Here is a 19555-nt window from a genome sequence, read left to right as displayed (position 1 = left end):
GTGGTTCCAAGAGGTTCACGGTTTGGAGATGGAATATACTGCTATCCTTCAATATTGGGGGCTGGCTACTTGTGAGCTTTCTAATTTTTGTATTTCTCCTAATCATAGAGTGGCTTTATTGAATTCTCTAACTCTTGCTTTTTTTTTTGCAGTGCCTCCAAGAGTTAATCCCAATGCTATCCGAGCAAACACGATTAAGGCAGTTGAGGCTGCAGAGAAAAGATTGCCTTGCCCGATAACACAGGCTGAGAAAGCTACCTCCCCCTCTCCGAAGCCCTCCACCAAAGGTATAAGAATACTGAGATCTGCGGGTGAAGGTTCGGGGAAAGGAAAAAAGCCGATCGAGGAAGAAGAAGTTATTCCTCCTCTTGTCCGAACCAAAAGGAGGCATGACCCGACCGATGCCACTGTCCTGAAGAAGCAACAAAAGAACCAAGGATCGGAGGAGATCTCTGTTCCCCTAATGGACTCTGAATGCATCTCATCGGGTCATGCAAGATCCTGAGAAGGCCTCCGAATGGAGTTCACTTTGCCTTATGCCAGCCGATCGTCAGGCCTTCGAGTCCCTTAGTGACGATGCGCTTGTCTGCATTTCTTCTAGGTAATTGATTTTCCTGGTTTAATGATTTATCGATCATGGCATCCTTCAGAATTTTTTGACAATTATCTATCTTCTTAGGACCACCGTGGAGAATTTCACCAACAAATTGAGGCCCTGAACCGAGTGGGTTGCAGCGGTTCCCGACTTCAATACTATGATGAGCAGCTGAGGATGGCAAACTCAAACATTGCCCGATTGAAGGAGGCAGCTGTGCTTGAAGAGGAGAACGCCAAGGTTGATCGTCTCAAGAAGGATCTTGATCTGGCTAATAGCCGAATTGGTTCCTTGACCTGTGAGTTAAAGAGTCACGAAGGAATCTCTGCTGAGTACGGCAAGAGGGTGGATATTCTGGCCAAAGGAAAAGAAGATCTTCAGAAGATGGTCATCCCCTCCAAGCCCAAACATCTTTCCTAGGATCTTAGGAAAGCCTGTGTTCGTAAATATCTGAACAGTGTTCCTTTCAGCAACTTGATGATCGCCTACAACACTCAAGCTTATCGGGAAGGGCATAATGATGTGTGGAAGGCCATTCTCTCGACTGATCTTTCCTTCGACACTACTTCCTACCAGGCGGTTTGTCACTCTGAAGTGTTTGAGAAGCTTCAAATGCCTCTTCCCGAGTGGGCTCAAGAAGATGATGATCCTTATCCAGCCGATCCAAATTTTGATTTATATCTCAGTGACTCTCCGCCTCTTCTTGATATTGAAGCGGTCGGCGAAAATCAAAACCTTCGGGAGCAAGCCTCAGCTGCGGATCCTTCAACCACGCCAGTCTATAAACCTGCACCAGAATGAAAGTTTTTTTTTTTTTTTTTGGTGTGTGTGTAAGGGTTGGCCCCCAATGGCTGCTTCATGATTTAATGAAACGTCCTTAATTCATTGTCTTTAGAATTTTGCATTTATAGCCATAGTTGATTCATGGGATTCCCTTTTGGGAGTATCCAAATTGCAAAAGCCTTATTCATCGATGACTCGGACGGGTATCGCCTATGTTCTCTTTGGAGCCTTGCCGAATCTTGACTGAAAATGGTGTTCGGGACAAGCCAACGCTCTGTCCTTGGGAAGTCTCACTCGGTGTAAATCAATGCTTCATCGTTCGGAAGTCTCACTTGGTGCAAACCGATGCTTCGTCCGAGGGTCTTATTTGGTTTCCCGAAGCCCCTGCTTAGGAAAACTTTAAGTTTCCCTAATCTCCTTAATCCTTTATATCGTCTGATTTTTGCGAATAGTGCGTTCAGCACAATTCTTCTGGAGAAAACCAAACGTTCTCTCGTATTTATTTCTAGGTTAACCTTCCCAAGAAATTATAACGTTCCATTGCATTTGTTGCACATGGGCGATGGTTTGTTTCTCGAGTTGCGCTCCTTCGTAAATGGAGTCTAACGTTCCACGTGGAAGCTTGCGACGGCTCTGACTCTTTTATGTCAAATCCGAAGAGTCATCGATTTCCATCCATTGATCTTGGATCTGTCGATCGGTATTTGAACCGTCACTCTTCCTTGGCCCTTGATTCGACTGAGTCATGCCTTTTCGCCTTACTTCCTGAGGTTATTTAAACCCCTTCGATGGACTTTGAACGTTGTTTACATCCTTTGCGAACGTAGTAGTGCTTGAAGTCTGAGAGTTCCTTTCTTGCCACTCTTTGCTTTCGCATTCCCGGCCGAAGATTTGCAACAAAACTCTAAACAAGTAAGTTTCTCCTTCTTCTTGTTCTTTTGTTATTACTTTATGGTTTCTTCTCTCTGAGAAGTTCCAAGGCATTGGTTCTGTCGCTTCGTTACTTGAGGTAGCAAGCTCTAGAATCACTATCTTGGCATGGAATCTCTTCTTCTAACGTAGAAGAGTCTTTCTAAGTGTTTTTAGGAGAAGACCAACATTTCATTTTGATTTCCCTCTTGATCACCTTGTAGATTCTAGGGTTTTTTATCCTGTATTTTGAAAAGGATAATTGTCCTTCCTTTTCAGTGCCTCCAAGGGTTAATCCGGATGCCATTCGGGCAAAGGCTGCCAAGAAGATTACTTCGGCAGAGAAAAAGATCGTTCGGTCCGAAGAGGAAAACGTGGTTCCCTCTTTTGATGTCTCGATCCCTGAGGTGCTACCCGAAGGCTCAACATCTTCGGCCAAATCCCCCTTGGTTGTGGAAAATCCTGTGCATCTTGTGCCTACCCCGATGGAGGAGAATCGGGAAATTTTTCAGGAGACCAAGGGTGTTGCTTCTAAGAAAAAACATCCTCATTCCGATGATGAAGTATATAGGCCTTCGGATCGAGAGATTGCATTCCAATCTTTTCAAGCTTCGGGAGGAAGCCAAAGCCAAAGACGTTGAGATTGAACGCCTTTGGGATAGGCTCTGGGATGTGGCCAAGGTGAAGAATACCGAGATCGGGCAGCTTTCCTTGGCTCTAGATGTTGCTAAAGGGAGCATTCGTAGCTTAGAGCGAGAAGTTGAGAAGCTCTCGGGAGAGCTGAAGGAATCTGGAGCGAAGATCATCGAACTCCAAAGGCAAGCAACTCTTTCTAAACCCGTACATATTCCCGTTGAAGTTCGGAGCGCTTGCATCTTCAAATATTTGCACAGTAAGCCTTTTGATGATATGTTGGATATCTATCATTTGCAGGCTTACCGAGAAGGCCATAATGAAGTTTGGAAGTCGATCCTGAAGAGTAATCCGAACTTTGATACGGCTCCTTACTAGATGCAATATCATCCCGAAGTATTTGAAGAGCTGCAACTCCCCCCTCCCGACTGGGCTGAAGACTTGGTGGACCTGCCTACTCCAGATCTGGATATAATGCTATATCTTGATGATTCTCCTCCTTTGTCCCCCTTTAGAGATGTGGTCTATGAAGAGCTTGTCCCGAACATCAACCTGGCTAAGGATCAAGCTTCTGCATCGGTTGAAAAGGGCAAAGAGGATGAAGCCTAGAGTTCGTCGTTTCTCACGTTCTTTATTCTTCTTGCTTTTACTCGGGGGAAGCTTACGGAACTCTTCGCAGCCCTCCCCAGAAAAGCTAGACGAAGGGTATGGAATTGCGGAGTTCCTCCCGACCTTTTGTAGGTGGGAGCTTATGGAACTCTTCGCAATCGCCGAGGATGAGGGATCTTGCGTTGGTTTTTCTTCTCGACTCTCCTTCGACAAATGGAAGCTTACGGAACTCTTCGCAAACACTGATGATGATACTCAGAATTTCTTGTTTTTGACAGAATGAAGAAACTAGCCTTGACAACTATTGTTTCACATGTATCCTTTCAAAGGAAAGCTTTTTTATACTATAAAGGTTGGCCCCTTCGGTGCTTGGAGATTTTGTTTGGGTTTCTCACCATGGCCTTTTTCTATAGAATTCCTTAGAATTTTTCCTTTTAGTTGATCGGAACCGTAGTCGTGCAAAATTTTATTCGGTAGTAACCGAAGCCTTTACTTAGGGATTCCTGAGAATTCCTCTAAGCTTTCGAAGGTCCCACTCGGGTTTTAAGACAATGCCTTTACTTAGAGATTCCTGAGAATTCTTCTAAGCTTTCAAAAGTCCCACTTGGGTTTTAAACCGATGCCTTTACTTAGAGATTCCTGAGAATTCTTCTAAGCTTTCGAAGGTCCCACTCGGGTTTTAAGCCGATGCCTTTACTTAGAGATTCCTAAAAATTCTTCTAAGCTTTCAGAGGTCTTATTTGGGCAATGCCCTGTAATTAGCATACTTAAGAATTTCCTTAAAAATTCTTTAAGCTTTCGATGGTCTCACTCGGGTTCTAAATCGAAGCCTTTTACCTTTATAAATTCCGTAGAATTTTTGTAGGCGTTCGAAGGTCTTATTCGGGTTTAAAACCAAAGCCTTTTGATTTAACACTAACATCGTTCAAGTACTGATATGCTGCCCCCAATCAAAAGATTTGGTGTTTGAAACTGGAAATTTCATTGAATAAGCAGAAGAGTCTACATCAGAAATGAGAATCTTAAATCCCTATGGATAGTATTTTTTTCAAAAGCCTTGCATTCCACAACCGATCTAGTTTGCGCTTAGTAGCTATATTCTTTAACTTGTATGCTCCCGAATTGATCGGCTTAACTATCATATATGGACCTTCCCATGAGGGATCTAGCTTCTTTTGGTGTTGCGGGTCTGAAGCCAAAGTGTTCCTTAAAACCAAATCTCCCGATCGGTATTGGCGATGCTTTACACGGGAGTTATAATGTGATGCTATCCTTCATTGGTAGTGTTGAGTTCGGGCAACAGCCTTTGTTCGAACTTCATCCAACAACTCCAAGTTATCTAGCAAGCCTTGTTCATTTGCCTTTTCTTCGAATTCTCTTTCTCGAAGTGTTCCCACCATTATTTCTACAGGTGCAAATGCTTTAGATCCGTATGCCAATCTGAAGGGAGTTTCTCCAGTGGGAATTCAAACCGTGGTTTGCTACGCCCAAAGAACATTTTGTAGTTCTTCGACCCATAAAGCTTTGTCAGACTCAAGTCTTTTCTTTATTCGTCCAGCAGCGTTCGGTTTGTGACTTCCACCTGGCCATTACTCCGTGGATATGCCACTGATGACATTCGGTGTTTGATCAGGTAAGTGTTGTAGAACTGCTCGAACTGTGGATTGTCGAATTGTGTACCGTTATCGGTAACAATGATTTTTGGGATCCCGAACCTATGAATTATAGATTCTAGTACGAACTTCTCCACGTACCTTCTTCTCAGTGATTGTCGCCAGAGGGTTTGCTTCTACCCACTTTGTGAAACAGTCGATTGCCACAATAAGATATTCCCTTCCGTCGGATGCCTTGGTGAATTTACCCATAATATCAATTCCCCACATTGCAAATGGGATGGGATCAAGAATTGAAGTTAGGGTTTCTGCAGGCCTTTTTGATATTGTTGCATGAATTTGACAATTGTTGCAGCGGTGAACATATTCCATTGCGGCTTCTTAAATCTTTGGCCAGTATAGCCCGAGCCTGAGGATTTTGTGAGCCAGGGCCCGACTGCCCATGTGCACCCCACAAATCCCTTAATAGACCTCTGCCAAAGCGACTTTCGATCCTTCAGAGCCCAAGCATCTGAGGAGTGGCCCTACGTAAGATCTTCGGTATAACCTTCCATTATGCATTGTGAATCTTGATACTCGTACCCGAACCATCCTAGCCTCTTTTGCGTCTCCTTGCAATTTGTTGTCCTGAAGGTATTCCACTATCGAATCCATCCAGCAACGTTCGGTTTCAATATATGAAACCTGCTGTTCTTGATTGCTCAGGAATGCCAATTCCTCTATGTAGATCAATGGTTCCAGCGTCTTCTCCTTGGCGTTAGCCAATCTTGAGAGTTCGTCCGCCATTGTATTTTCCTTCCTCGGGATTTGACATACTTTCAGATCTTTGAATTCTTTCCGCAATGCCCACACGATCTCCTGATATTTTTGCAATCGAGGCTCGTTGACGCCGTTATCTCCTTGCACTTGATTGACAATCAGTTGTGAGTCACTGAAGATAGTGACATCAGCTATTGCCAGGGCCTTAGCCAAACGGAGTCCAGCTATCAAAGCCTCATATTCTGCTTTGTTGTTGCTTGCTTCAAAGGCAAACCTCAAGGCATATTGAATGATAAAACCTGCTGGGCTCTTGAGTAAGACTCCCGCTCCAGCCCCATGCTTATTGCTCAAACCGTCAATGTAAACCTCCCACATGGTTGGGATACTCAGCTTGGTTTCTTCCTCCATCGGAGTGGTAGTCTCTACAACAAAATCTACTAGTGCTTGGGCTTTGATTGTCGTGCGAGGTTTGAAATTTACTTGGAATTCACCAAGCTCAACCGACTACGCCACCATTCTTCCAGACAAATCAGGCTTATAAATAGCTTTTTTCAAAGGAAAAGTAGTTAATACCTTTATTGGATGTGCATGGAAGTATGGCCTTAATTTTTATGCTGCCATCATGAGCGCTAGCGCCTGCTTCTCAATTTGTGAATATCTTGTTTCTGAAATATGCAAATGGCTAACATAATAGATTGGCCATTGTTTTCTTTCCTTCTCCTGAACGAGAACTGCACTCACGGCCAAGGGTTATTTGGCCAAGTAGACTTGCAAAGTTTCGCGTTTCTCCGGTCGGGATAAGAGGGGTGGTTTGCCAAGCGTGTCTTTCAAGCTTTCGAACGCCTTTTGACATTCTTTAATCCATCGTGCCTCCTTATTCCCCTTCAAATTCTTCAAGGCTTTGAAGAAAGGGAGGCACTTTTCTCCTGTCTGTGAAATAAAGCGATTCAATGCAGCCACTCTCCTTGTTAAGCACTGCACATCCCGAACGGTCTTTGGAGGCTCCATGTTAATCAAAGCTTGTATTTTGGCTGGGTTAGCCTCTATACCCCTTTGAGTTACCATGAATCCCAAGAATTTTTCTGAGGATACGCTGAACGTGCACTTCTCCGGTTTCAGCTTCATTTGGTATTTTCGTAGTAGATTGGCCATTGTTTTCTTTCCTTCTCCTGAACGAGAACTGCACTCACGGCCAAGGGTTATTTGGCCAAGTAGACTTGCAAAGTTTCGCGTTTCTCCGGTCGGGATAAGAGGGGTGGTTTGCCAAGCGTGTCTTTCAAGCTTTCGAATGCCTTTTGACATTCTTTAATCCATCGTGCCTCCTTATTCCCCTTCAAATTCTTCAAGGCTTTGAAGAAAGGGAGGCACTTTTCTCCTGTCTATGAAATAAAGCGATTCAATGCAGCCACTCTCCTTGTTAAGCACTGCACATCCCGAACGGTCTTTGGAGGCTCCATGTTAATCAAAGCTTGTATTTTGGCTGGGTTAGCCTCTATACCCCTTTGAGATACCATGAATCCCAAGAATTTTTCTGAGGATACGCTGAACGCGCACTTCTCCGGTTTCAGCTTCATTTGGTATTTTCGTAGTACCGAAAATACCTCTGCAAGATCAGCAATATGCCCCGAACGTGACATGCTCTTTACTAGCATATCTTCCACATAAGCCTCCATATTCTTTTCGATCAAATCCTTGAAAATCTTGTTCACTACCCTCTGACAAGTAGCTCTCGCGTTCTTCAGGCCGAACGGCATGACTTTGTAGTAGAAGCTTTCACGATCAGTCATGAAAGCAGTGAACTTTTCATCCTCCTGATTCATGAGAATCTGGTTGTACCCCGAATAGGCATTCATGAAACTCAAGGTTTCATATCCTGCGGTGGCATCTATCAAAAGATCTATTTGAGGCAAGGGATAGCAGTCTTTTAGACAAGATTTGTTGAGGTCCGTGTAATCAGTACACATCCTCCACTTTCCATTCGCCTTCTTGACCGTTACCACATTGGCCAACCAGGTTGGGCATTCAATGGGCTCAATGAACCTTGAGTTCTTCAATTTCTCAACTTCTCCTCTGATAGCCTCATGTTTTTCTATTCAAAAGTTTCTTCTCCTTTGGATCACTGGTTTGGCCTTTGAATCTATTCATAGCTTGTGTTCCGCTACCTTTCAATCTATTCATGGCATGTCCTCAGCAGACCATGCGAATACATCCCTATTTTCCCGAAGGAAAAATCTTCAATTCTGACTTGAACTCCTCCAGTTGTTCGGATCCAATATGAGTCGTTCTTTTTTCATCATCGGGAGCCAGCTGAATTCGTTCCAATTTCTCCACAGGCTCAGGCCTTTGCATTTCATCTTCATTTCGATCATCCCGTATCTCAATTGGTAATGCCGTGGCCTTCTTTGGGCCATCCTTGTCCTTCAAATATGCCACATAGCACCATCTTTGATAAGAAGATACTTGACCAATTCCTTTATCAATTGGGAATTTGATCTTCATGTGCTTCGCTGAGACTACCGCACCTCGCTTTGTTAGGGATGGCCTGCCAAGAATGACATTATAAGCCGGAAGCTCCCGAACTACCAAGAAATTCACCTGAATAGTAATTTCTTTGGGAAAATTTCCAACCAAGAGGTCCAATTGAACTGACCCTTCAGCTATGGCCGATGACCCAACAAAACCATATAAGTGTGTGGACGATGGCTCCATCAAGTCATTCGTGACTTTCAGTTTCTGAGAGGTGATAAGTTGATTTCATGCATATTATTTTATATGATTAATTTACTATATTTCCATGTATTTACAATTGTTTAATATCAATTTACCCTAATATGATTTGAAATTGAATATGTTGCACCCTTTCCTTTAATTTCTATAATTTTGGTGATTTTATATATTTCCTAACAAATTCTAATCAAGATTTATTACTTTTACGTGTAGGAAATTATCAATCAAATCTGGATATTATTGCAAGAGTCCTACCTCAAGTCAAAAACATAGAGAGAATGAGTCCTTGCATGCTTCTATGTTTTATTCCCTATTTAGGATTTGATCAAAGAAGGGAAAAGAGGAAAAGAATCCAATTCAAATAAGAAAGATAGAAGAATCCCGTTTTTGAGTGTCTCTGTTTAGTAGATCTTCATCGGATGGTCATCTGATGTCCGATTGAGCCGAATTTTGGAGGAGAGTTTCATGACTTCTTGGTCTTCAAATCCAACGGTGGGATTATGCATTGGAGATCTCTAAGTTAGTCCGATTTATATGTCAAAACACTCCTTGGTTAAGTCGGATAGGAACTCTGAGTTTGTTTCAAACTCTGAGTTTAATTAATCTATAAAAGGAGAGCAAACTCCAGCAGAAGGGGAGGGACGTTTTTGGGAGCTTTGGAACACCAGAGAGAACTTTCTTGGAGCTTTGGAGGAGCGGAGAGGTCGAACCAGAAGACGTTGGATGGCTTTGGAGATCTGAAGCTTAGGAATAAGTTTTTCTTGATCTTCTTTCAATGTTCTTGAACTCCTTTGTAATGTTTTTAATTTCGAATATGAATTAATTTAGTTTTTCTAGGGATCAGATGTAGCCTATCTTTGAATTCCCACTCTTGAATTCATCAATATAATTTTGAATATTGTTTCCTTTGATTGAGTTTTTACTTCTATTCTGCATGCCTTTGATTAATTGGCCACTAATCAACTGATTTGTTAATCATAATGAACTGAGAGGGGATTTATGTGTTTAGTTCATTGGAGTAAAAGCCATGAATTACATGTAGGATAGAGATATACTTACATGGTTTGTGTAGTTGTTACATGGGAATCCATAGAATTTAATGATTTCTTAGTTGTTGTAACCCACATAGAAATATAGTGGGTTAGCAATTGAGAGAATTTCTATTAATACTCGAGAGAGACTAGTGGATAGGGAAGGGAACCTCGACTATCAATCAGGAAAATATTTCTCAAATTATAAAGAGGGATAAAAGGGTGGGAATGCTTAGTTATGGTGAAATCTGACCCCTAGGTTTTTAGTTATTAATAAATCTCAATTTAAATTTCAATTTGCATTATAGTCTAGAATAATTATCTTCCTTATTATTTACTCAAATAAAATTGGTATAACTAATTTGGTACTTAATAATAGTCTTCGAGGGATCAATCTTTTATCATTATATTACTTGTTACGACAGCGTACACTTGCGTTGTTATTTTTCACAACAATAGGCTTCATAAGACAAAAGATCTACCGAAGATCTTGTATCGACCAATACTCTATGTACCTCCCATCGTCCAATCTCCACCTTGATTACTATGGCATCATCATGAGGTGTGCATATACCTCTTTCGTCTTCATCATCAAAGGTGATCGTTCCTTCACCATTCGGCCTTTTCCGATTTTGCGTTTCTCCATTCCTGATGAATTTGGACTAGCCTTCAGCTTTCGGAGGGACTCGGGTTCGGGCCCTCCAAATATAGTTAGGATAGGAGATCAACTAGCATCAACCACTTCCTTTCCCTTCTTTGATTTGGGATCCTCAACTCGTTGATCTCGGCTCCCCGATCGTTTTCTTTTATCAACAACTACTCTTGGCTCTGCTCGTCGCCCATTGATAAAACTAGAGAGATGTCCCTCAGTTATCAATCTATCAATATTAGCCTTTAGATACCTGCACTCATTGGTGTAATGCTCGTAATCCTTATGAAAACGACAATACTTCTCCATGTTAGATTCTCCTGGCTTGGATATGCCCTTCGATGGCCATTTCAAAATATCTTGATTTTTGATGATATTCAGAATTTCCGACCGAGGAGCATTCAATGGCGTATACTCTCCTTAATCGGGAGAACGTTGCCTCCAAGCTAAATGAGGTTTCCTCGCTCTATCGTGATTGGGCTGCCTCGGCTTCGCTTTCTTTCAGGATCCTTCCTGTTCTTTATTAGAGGCCTTTGTCTCCCCTTGGCGTGCATCCATAATCTCGATCACTTCTGCCTGCTTTTGACACCTTTGCACTAGCTCAGCATAGGTGGTTGGCATGTCCCGAAGTAATAACTCCAGAAGCTTCCGGTTTGTGAGTCTAGTGAACAGAGCGGTTTTAGCTACCTGCTCATCCAGGTTCTCAATCTCCACAGTGACCTTGTTGAATCTTTTCAGGTATTCCCGAATTGATTCATTTTTCCTTTGCTTAGTGGTGAATAGAGTTTCCTCCGTTTTCTTGATGTGGATTCCACTTTGGAACCGATCGATAAACTTTCACACCAATTCTTCAAAATCAACAATTCTTCCCGAAGGAAGATTTGAGAACCACTTCTGTGTTGCGCTCGTCAAGGAGGAACCGAACACTCTACAGAAGATTTCATCAGAATTACTAGCAACAGCCATAGTCTGTTGGTAATAACTGATATGGGCGATGGGATCTCCCGAACCATCAAACGAGGAAAAAGTTGGGCGCCGAAAATTGTGAGGAAACTCAAACCCGACTATAGCCTCAACGAACGGGGTCTTCTTGATGACCGAGTAAATGTCATCGGTCATCTTTCCTAGGGAAAGCTGTCCAAGCCTCTGATTGATATCAACAAGCTCTTGACTGATGTGGACTGAACGTCCACCACTGGTCTGATAGCTTTCTCGTCTCGAACGTCTTAAGGTTGGCGAGTGAGTGCGTACTCCTCTGCCCAATCTCGTTTCTATTCGGGTTTGGCTTGTCTGTGGCCGTTCATGTCACATCCTCCCAGCCAGTACCCTAACTGGCATACCCGAGAGTGTGATCCATAGCCCCGAAGATCAAGTATCGAGGAAATCATCCTCCCACATATACAATAACATAATCATAAACAGGAAATAATCAAGGTTTAAATATTATAAACAAAGGTTCAAATCAATAATTGAATAAAAAAATATAATTAGAGTGCAGAAAAAGATACCAGATATCCGAAGATATCAAAAGAAGTAAAGTGAGGCGGAAACTCACTCCACAAATATAGCGGAACGTAGTATATAAATCTAAAAGGAAAAACAACTGGAATAATAGTACTAAGAAATAAACTAAACTCATGAGTCTTCTATCCTATAGATGACGTCTTCAAAATAGTGGACTTCATCAACCCAACGGAGATGTTCCAACTCCACGTTGCCTTTAATCGTAGTACGCAGCTTGATCAACTGTGGGATCATCAGAGTAATCTTGATTGTCGCCAACACCTTGCGTGTAGTACGCTTCATCGGCTTGCACTTCATCGTATTGTTCGTCATAGTAATCAATACCTTTAGAATAGTCTAACAAGAGATTGTACAAAAAGGAATGAGTTTCGAAGAAACTCAGTAAGGTAGTTAATCCATAACAACATAAATAACATGTGGCAAAACATAACCAGATGCAATGCAATATGAAACATATAATGTATGTATGCATCTAAACTCTATGTATGCTGGTCTCTATGGCAGACATGCTTTAAGTCATAGCACCGTACTTCTTTGGGTAGGTCACGCATACGGCTCCTGTTGGTAGTGGGTCCAGCATCCCTCAGGACAAACCATGGCAGAGGGTTAAGTCAACACTCTCTTACAAAACCATTTGGCATAAGTACCGGCGCATGTCAGGGAAAAGCCTAGCCCAATGCAAGTCATCTACTTAGTTACATCAACTCAGGTCCAGATACTTCCATTCCTCGGCCCGGGCGATCCTTTCCGGTATCCTTTCCACTAGAGTCCTAATAGTCCCGGACTACGGACTCATCAACCCTATTGGTTATCCACATATGGTAAACGGGAAGCTCTTATGTCCTCTCACAGGTTGGTTACCGGTCTTAAGCGCCCATGAGCCCAAGTCTAGCCATATGCAACCCTCCAATAAATGGCCCTCACAATGTGATTCCCGTCCTCTCACGGGTTGGTTACCGGTCTTGAGCGAATGTGAATCCCCATTGCTGCCACTGGTCGTTCGGTCTCAATACCCTTCCGAATCGGGTCTGATATAACGGGGACATCCTAGCCAAACACTGCTAGACAGCCCTAGGTATGACAATCAATGATTCGGGAAAGTGTCGATGGGCAACCCCGGAAACATCCCATACTATTTCCGATAATGTCCAAGGACAGAAGTGTCAAAAGAACACCTCTCATTCCCTCACCATACCTAATCAGACACATTCTCAGATCAGTCATGACATACACAACCAACAGTTTATCATATAAAAGAGAATGTAAGAGCATAATCCGATTAGGCAATAATAAACAATTCATATAACTTGAATAATGAAAAAGACTATGTAACAAGTGCTACTATTCTCACAGCAGTATATCAGAAGTATAAAGTATACAAACAGTAAACAAACTCATAGTTTCATAAAGTAGAAACCAGAGAGTATGCAATCTATGTAGTTAAGGAGATAACTGTCCTTACCTTCTAACTCGTAAAGGAACTTAGGGAATCAAGTAAGACCTTGACTAAACCTGATAAGAAAGTCCTAAACAAGTGTATACAACATATTAGGAAAGATACATAGAAGGAAAGATATCAAATCAATCAAAACAGACCAAGAATGAGGTTGCTGTACTCATTGGTCGATTGATTGGTCTACTGACCCAGTCGACCAATGAGTCGACCAACAGAGACAGTGGCCTTCAAGAATCAGAATTTTTAGAAAAAGAATCCGAATTTGGTGGTTCAAAAGGGTACAAAATAAGAGGGAAACTATAATGGTAGCATCCTAGTATATAGAGGACATCAAACCACCACTCAAATCAAGTTTCCAAGTTACAACCTAGGAACCAAAAAGTTAACCTAGTTAGGTTAAACATGGATCATGAAGGAAATATAGTATGATCAAGGATAAAGAAACTAGGGAATGACAGGTTACAATTCTTGTAAGGAAAACACATTGATTAGTTGTTAACAAGATCAAACTATGGGTTCTTGGTTTGATCCAAGAAACTAGGGTTTCACCCTTTTTGGCTTTCATGAAAAAGGTTAAGATCACAGGATGAAAGGGAAGAAAATTGTTAGCCAATAATAACAAGAACAACATTCAATGATCAGGTTTAGATTAATATAATTATTGCCCATGAGGTTTCCCTCACATGGGAGGTTACCAAAGATTCTCAGAATGATCATACAAGGTTAGGGTTTCAAGGGTTCAACTGGCTAGGGTTAAGATCATGATGGTGATCATAGATCTCAAAGAACAGAATGAGATCATGGAATAGATGGTTGCAAGAGTGCAGCATCTTCTTCCTGATCTCAACCAAGAACAGATTAAAGAAAAGAAAATCAGAGATAGAGAAGAAAGAGAGAGTGTAAACATACCTTTGCTGCAGGAGGATGAAGATTACTTCAGTTCTTGTGAGAGATCAACTAAGGATGCAAAGGAATTGATTAGAATGGAGTTCTAACTCGTTCCAAAGGCTTAGGAGGCAGATGAGGCGGAGTATTCCCGAGATTAGACTTAAATAGGGTAGCCATGACCTAATTGGTAAAATCAGAACCAATTGGTCCAGTCGACCAATGAGTCGACCAATCAGGACAGCAACTTCAAAAGGTGGATTTGAAGGCTCAGATCAAGTCCAAACATCAAGGGGTTTTGCACACACCTAAAGTGACATACCTAGTAGGTAGAAATGCCTTCGAACCAATACAGAGAGCACTCCAAGTCCATCAACTAATCAGATCTTCAGTAGGGTGCAGTTTCCATAAATGGAACACTGACATCAACACTCATGGATTTCAATCCAGCCATCAAGTCTTCTACAGAAAAGGCCCAAAGTTGACTTCTTGCCTTACTTCGGGTTGTCGGACCTACAAACAACAGGGTTTCCGGGTCAAAGTCAGGGCTGGGTTTCACAGTTCAAGCCGATCATTCCTTCTAGGTAGTTCCCCAGTTCTCCGTTCTTTGCCTCGCTCTCGGGAATCCCCCTGGAAATTTTGGTCATAATTTTGACCTTCAATTGGTTGTCTATCTCCTTGTGGGGAATTCTTCCATAGCGGAGGTACAAGCATTTCTGCTCCTTCCGCGCGTCTTCTTGCCTCCTGTTGGTCAAGAGCCTGTGGAGCCACCACTTGTTTGACCAACATACGAAGCGTCTGGTTCATCTTCAGAAACTGGAGCTGCATTTGATCCAATTGTTGTTGAAGAGGATTTGGATGGTGTAATCGATCGTTACCTCCTTGTCCTCCATCTTCACGAACTTCTCGAGCTCGACTTCCTTCAGGGATATCATCTGGATTATTCCCGTCAGGAGGACGAACACTTAGTTCTCATTGAGCCGCTGCAACTGCTGTTGCTGATCTGGTAACCATGACTTTCTGAAGCGTTTCCCACAGACGGCGCCAAATGATGCGTCCAAAATCTGCTCAGCCCCTAGATCACTGATGAATGACTTGCAAAACAATCGTTATATGTGACCCGATTGTGGGGGTCGGGAGTCCACCTCCAAAGGCTAAGTCAGTTGATGAACTGATCACAAAGGCTCTGGCTAATCGCAGAGCTAAAGTATGAATACGATTACTGGGAATACGATTTAGTTACCTACTTTTTACGTAGGTTATGACTTATATAGTGTGTACCTTCTAATCCTGTCCGTTGAACTCGCTCGAGCTTTCTTCTGGTAACCGTTGGATCTTGACGGTTAGACCCGTTAGTGGCGTGATGGACAACTTCCCTTAATCACACGATCTTTTGCTGCGAGTGTGGCAGTTATCCAAGTTTGCATGATTGTCATCTTCCGGGAGTGCTGATAACCGTCTCCTGATGGGTTATCCATCCTGAGAATCCCGGATGTGTGCTTACTTGCTGAACTTGCAGGGTTTCTTCCTTAGCACGCTATCTTTAAACCTGGTTCGTTCGAACCTAAATCGGTCGGGTCGTCCCTGACCGGGGCCATGTGTTGAACCAAGAACGGACCCCGATTCAACGAGATTTTCCCTGTATTAGGACGCAACTATAAAGGGAAAGTCATCTTTGCTTCGGCTGGCACCTTCCCAGAAAATCGCATTCTCTTGATGGAGTTATCGGCGATTCTATTGGGCTTGCAACGTGCTACCCATATGGGCATTCAGTGTGTTCAAATCAGATCTGATTCCAAAGAAGCCATCTTGATGATTCGTAGAACTCATCATTCCCCTTGGTTCGCTGCAGAACTCATTCATGAGATCACTTCCATACAGCGACAATTCACGAAGTGTGTGTTCGTGCATCATGTTCGGGAGATAAAACTATGGTGCGGAGTTTTTGGGTAGCCTCCTTCTTGAGGCGTCGTTGATCCATTTTGATCCGGGGGAAATCTTCTATCCTCACCGATATTGTTCGTGATGATGCAGAGATTTATTATCGAATATAATTTTTGTACATTCTAATATTATCAACTACCTGTTTGAAAAAAAGATTAAAAAAACGCGAAATCCTCAAGCCAGAAGATGACCATAGTATTCCTGAACGTCTATTTACAATAAGGTCTCACGGCATATTTAGGTAAGATTTCGAAACAGACAGGTTTAGACGTTTAGTTGAGATACTTTCGCATGTCAATTTGATTTGAATGATCACTTTTTTTTTTTTGTTGAAAGATTTGAATGATCAGTGTCTCCTTTTTGTAGCATTTCCTCTTTATAGATCTCAAGGTTGGGTGAGAATTGTGAGGAAGATTGAGAAAAAACAAAAAAACGTAAGAGAACGGAATCTTTGGGACAGTCGGGTTATTTCAGAGTCCAAATCCTTGTAAAAATAGGAAACCATGGAATTCGAATCGTAATGGGAAACAATATCAATTTATATATATATATATATATATATATATATATATATATATATATATATATATATATATATATATATATATATATATATATAGTGTTGTATCGTTCGCGTAGTTTTTAAGAATCGTTTCCCGACTAAAAGGATCCCTTCGCAAGAGCGGAAGACCCAGTGCAGTCCTTCGTCTCCCTCTTTATGTGATGTCCGTGAGAAGCAGTGGCGTACAACTCTAGATCGGGAGCAAGCGACATCGGCGCCGGCGGTTGGTTAAGCAATTTACACAGCGGCACCACGGAAAGGTAAAAGAAAGATAAAATCCCAATTAGGACTGCTGGTTTCTCTCTTCGTACTGAGACAATCCCCTTCCTTTCGATCTTAATTAACAGCTTTACTATTCTATGATTTTAAGTCTTGCGAGTTGCGGCTCCCCTGGTTTTTCATCTGTATTAGTTTCAGAAATACAGTTTTAAGAGTTCTGGCCATTCTGGACTGCAAGTTGTCCAGGGACTGACCTAACACCAGAACTAGTCTTGGGTTTTCAACATTAGGGGAAGAAAAAAAAACCTCCAAAACTTGGGATCCTGCTGCTGTTTATGAATCACTGTTTCCTGTTTTTTTTTTTTTTTAACTCTCAATTTGAACTTTTAATTTAAACAAAGGAAGGACAGAGGGAAGATCCAAAAGTCCTTTTTTTTTTTCTTCTTTTTCTCATCAGTTCCATTCAAAACTGGTTGATCATATTCCACAGTTCTTCAGTGATGTTCCACTGCTTTCTTACATGATTTGGAAAAGAGACTTGTATTCAAGCCTTGAAACTTGTGCCCTCTTACATGCATGACTTACACCGCCATTCATGAGAACTTCCTCTGATGATAATGTAGAATGATGTAATCCTATGTTATGTTTTTGATTTCCAAGAATTGAGTTTACATTGATAAATCTTTTTGGGAGTTGCATGGCTTTTAAGCTTCTTATTTATGGGTTGTAATTTATAAAAAATGTTTTGGTCATGTTATCTTTATGCTTGTTTCCGTTTCATGGCTTAACAAAAGTGTATTCGGAAGTTGTAACTTTTGGTATGGTATTTGGTTGGGAAGTTTATGTAGGTTTCCATTTTTCCATTTTTGTTTTATTTTCCGGAATAAAGATTTGCTTTAGTCTTGTGTCTAACTTTGCTCATACTGTTCTTTTATGGTTCTATAGATCGAACTGTGAATTTGTCACTTTGCTATTTGCATGGTACAAGAGAATGGGGAGTTGGTCCGAACTTTGTAGTGACATTCTAGGACTGATTGTGGATCGGTTTACAGCAATTGAAGATATCTCGAATTTTGGTGCAGTTTGCCAGCCATGGCGGTCAGTTGTAGTCGAGAAATGGCTTTTATGTATTGCTGCTCCTTGGCTGATGCTTGCAGAGAAGAAAGACAGTGACATCCGTGGGTTCTACAGTCTCTCCACCAAAAAGGTTTACCACTTGAAGTTGCCTGAGGCTCGTGATAGGAAGTGTTGGTCCTCCAATGGCTGGTTGATAACTTTGGGGCTTGATTTGAAGTTTCACTTGTTGAATCCCTTCTCTCGTTCTCGGGATCAAATTCGGCTTCCACCTCAGCCAACACTTCCTGGACAATACAGAGTTCCCTGTGATCCACTAGATATCTGTCAGTTTTTCATGGGGAAGGTGATATTATCCTCAAGGCCAACTTGTTTAGGTATTACTACCATCCCTTGTGAGGAAGAAGATGATGAAAGGTGCGTGGTTATGGCAATATGTTGTGAATTCAGGAAATTAGCCTTCTTGAGACTGGGAGAGGAAGCTTGGACTCCTATTCACAATAGTAAAGCCATCGTTGACGTGATTTACTTCAATGGTCAATTCTACGCCACCAATTATAATGCAGAATTGTTGATTGTTGACATTTCTACCGATGATCCAAAGACGATAAAAATTGCTGAAGCACCAAAGGGTATAGACATTTGTGCTCAATTTTATCTTGTTGAGTCAGAAGGAGAATTGTTTATGGTTGCAAAGAATATTTTTTTTGGCGGTGATACAACCGAGTATAGGGGGACTTACGTCTATGAAACAGATGGTTTTGAAGTTTACAGGTTCAATTTTGTTAGCAAGGAGTGGACAGAGGAGATGGAGAGCCTAGACAACCATACAATGTTTGTGGGTCATAATTCCTCCTTCTCCCTCTCCCCCTCCAATCATTTGGGATGCGAACCCAATACCATCTACTACACTGATACCGATGATAGTGGTAAAAAGAGGAAAGCTTTTGGTAGTGGTGGTGACATGGGATTGTATCGAGTTGACAAAGAGGAGTTCGATAATCACTATGTTGGGCCTGACATGTTTTCTATTATTTGTCCTCCTATTTGGATTTGTCCTTCTCAGGAGAGGTAAATTGGTTGTTTTTGAATTTGTTACATGATTATAATTGCTCTATGTAACATAGTAATAAACTAATAACAAGTTGAAGAATTTAAATTATTTTGAAGGTGTTGTTTTCCATGAATAGTGTCGAAGAATTTAAATTATTTTGTTTCATGGATCTCTTGCGGTATCGACTAGATACAATTGAAGAATTTCAATATTTGTTTTCATGAATCTCTCTTTAACTTAGTAATAGGCTTATAGAGCTTTGTTCGGTAAAGTGTTATTGTTCAGGAGTATTGCGGAATGGGTTTAAATTGTTTTATTCGTGAATTTCTATTTGTGTTGATCTCAAGATGGTATTGATTTAAAGGCTACCACTACCAAGGATATGTTACTCAGAAAATGAATTATCTATAAAGTTTCAAATGGAGCTCCAAATATACTCCTTCCTTGTCTCTATCATGTGTGTATTCATGTGTTGTGTGGAGTAGTCGCTACTATAATGTACATGTTAAAATACCTGTATGACAGAATG

At 41.6% G+C, this 19555-nt stretch overlaps 2 protein-coding genes across 2 annotated transcripts; one reads left to right on the top strand and one right to left on the bottom strand.

Moving 5' to 3' along the window:
• Positions 1-5604: 5604 nt before the first annotated feature.
• LOC149028549 (uncharacterized) lies at positions 5605-7655 on the bottom strand. The gene is made up of 2 exons (XM_089155610.1): positions 7503-7655; positions 5605-6405 (listed from the first exon to the last, which is right to left on the bottom strand). Exons 1-2 carry the CDS (start codon positions 7653-7655, stop codon positions 5605-5607), a joined length of 954 nt encoding a protein of 317 aa, XP_089011736.1.
• Positions 7656-16779: 9124 nt separating this feature from the next.
• On the top strand, positions 16780-19047 carry LOC149028548 (putative F-box protein At5g55150). Its single transcript, XM_089155499.1, has 2 exons — positions 16780-16939; positions 17844-19047. The coding sequence occupies exon 2, from the start codon at positions 17890-17892 to the stop codon at positions 19045-19047; it is 1158 nt and encodes a 385-aa protein (XP_089011625.1). The 5' UTR covers positions 16780-16939; positions 17844-17889.
• The last annotated feature ends 508 nt before the right edge of the window (positions 19048-19555 follow it).

Source organism: Hakea prostrata, chromosome 1 (genome assembly GCF_041222555.1).
Source record: "Hakea prostrata isolate BN-2017 chromosome 1, UWA_Hpros_2, whole genome shotgun sequence".
Classification (NCBI taxonomy): Eukaryota; Viridiplantae; Streptophyta; class Magnoliopsida; order Proteales; family Proteaceae; genus Hakea; species Hakea prostrata.
Note: the sequence above shows the minus strand (reverse complement) of the source record. Positions and strands in the feature narration are given on the sequence as shown.

Bases quoted from the DNA above. Each gene is read 5' to 3' on its own strand.
- LOC149028549 (XM_089155610.1), bottom strand. From the start codon at position 7,655: ATGCCGTTCGGCCTGAAGAACGCGAGAGCTACTTGTCAGAGGGTAGTG. The intron at 6,406-7,502 runs GTATTTTCGGTA...ATGGTGGCGTAG, and splicing joins ATATTGCTGATCTTGCAGAG to TCGGTTGAGCTTGGTGAATT.
- LOC149028548 (XM_089155499.1), top strand. From the start codon at position 17,890: ATGGGGAGTTGGTCCGAACTTTGTAGTGACATTCTAGGACTGATTGTG.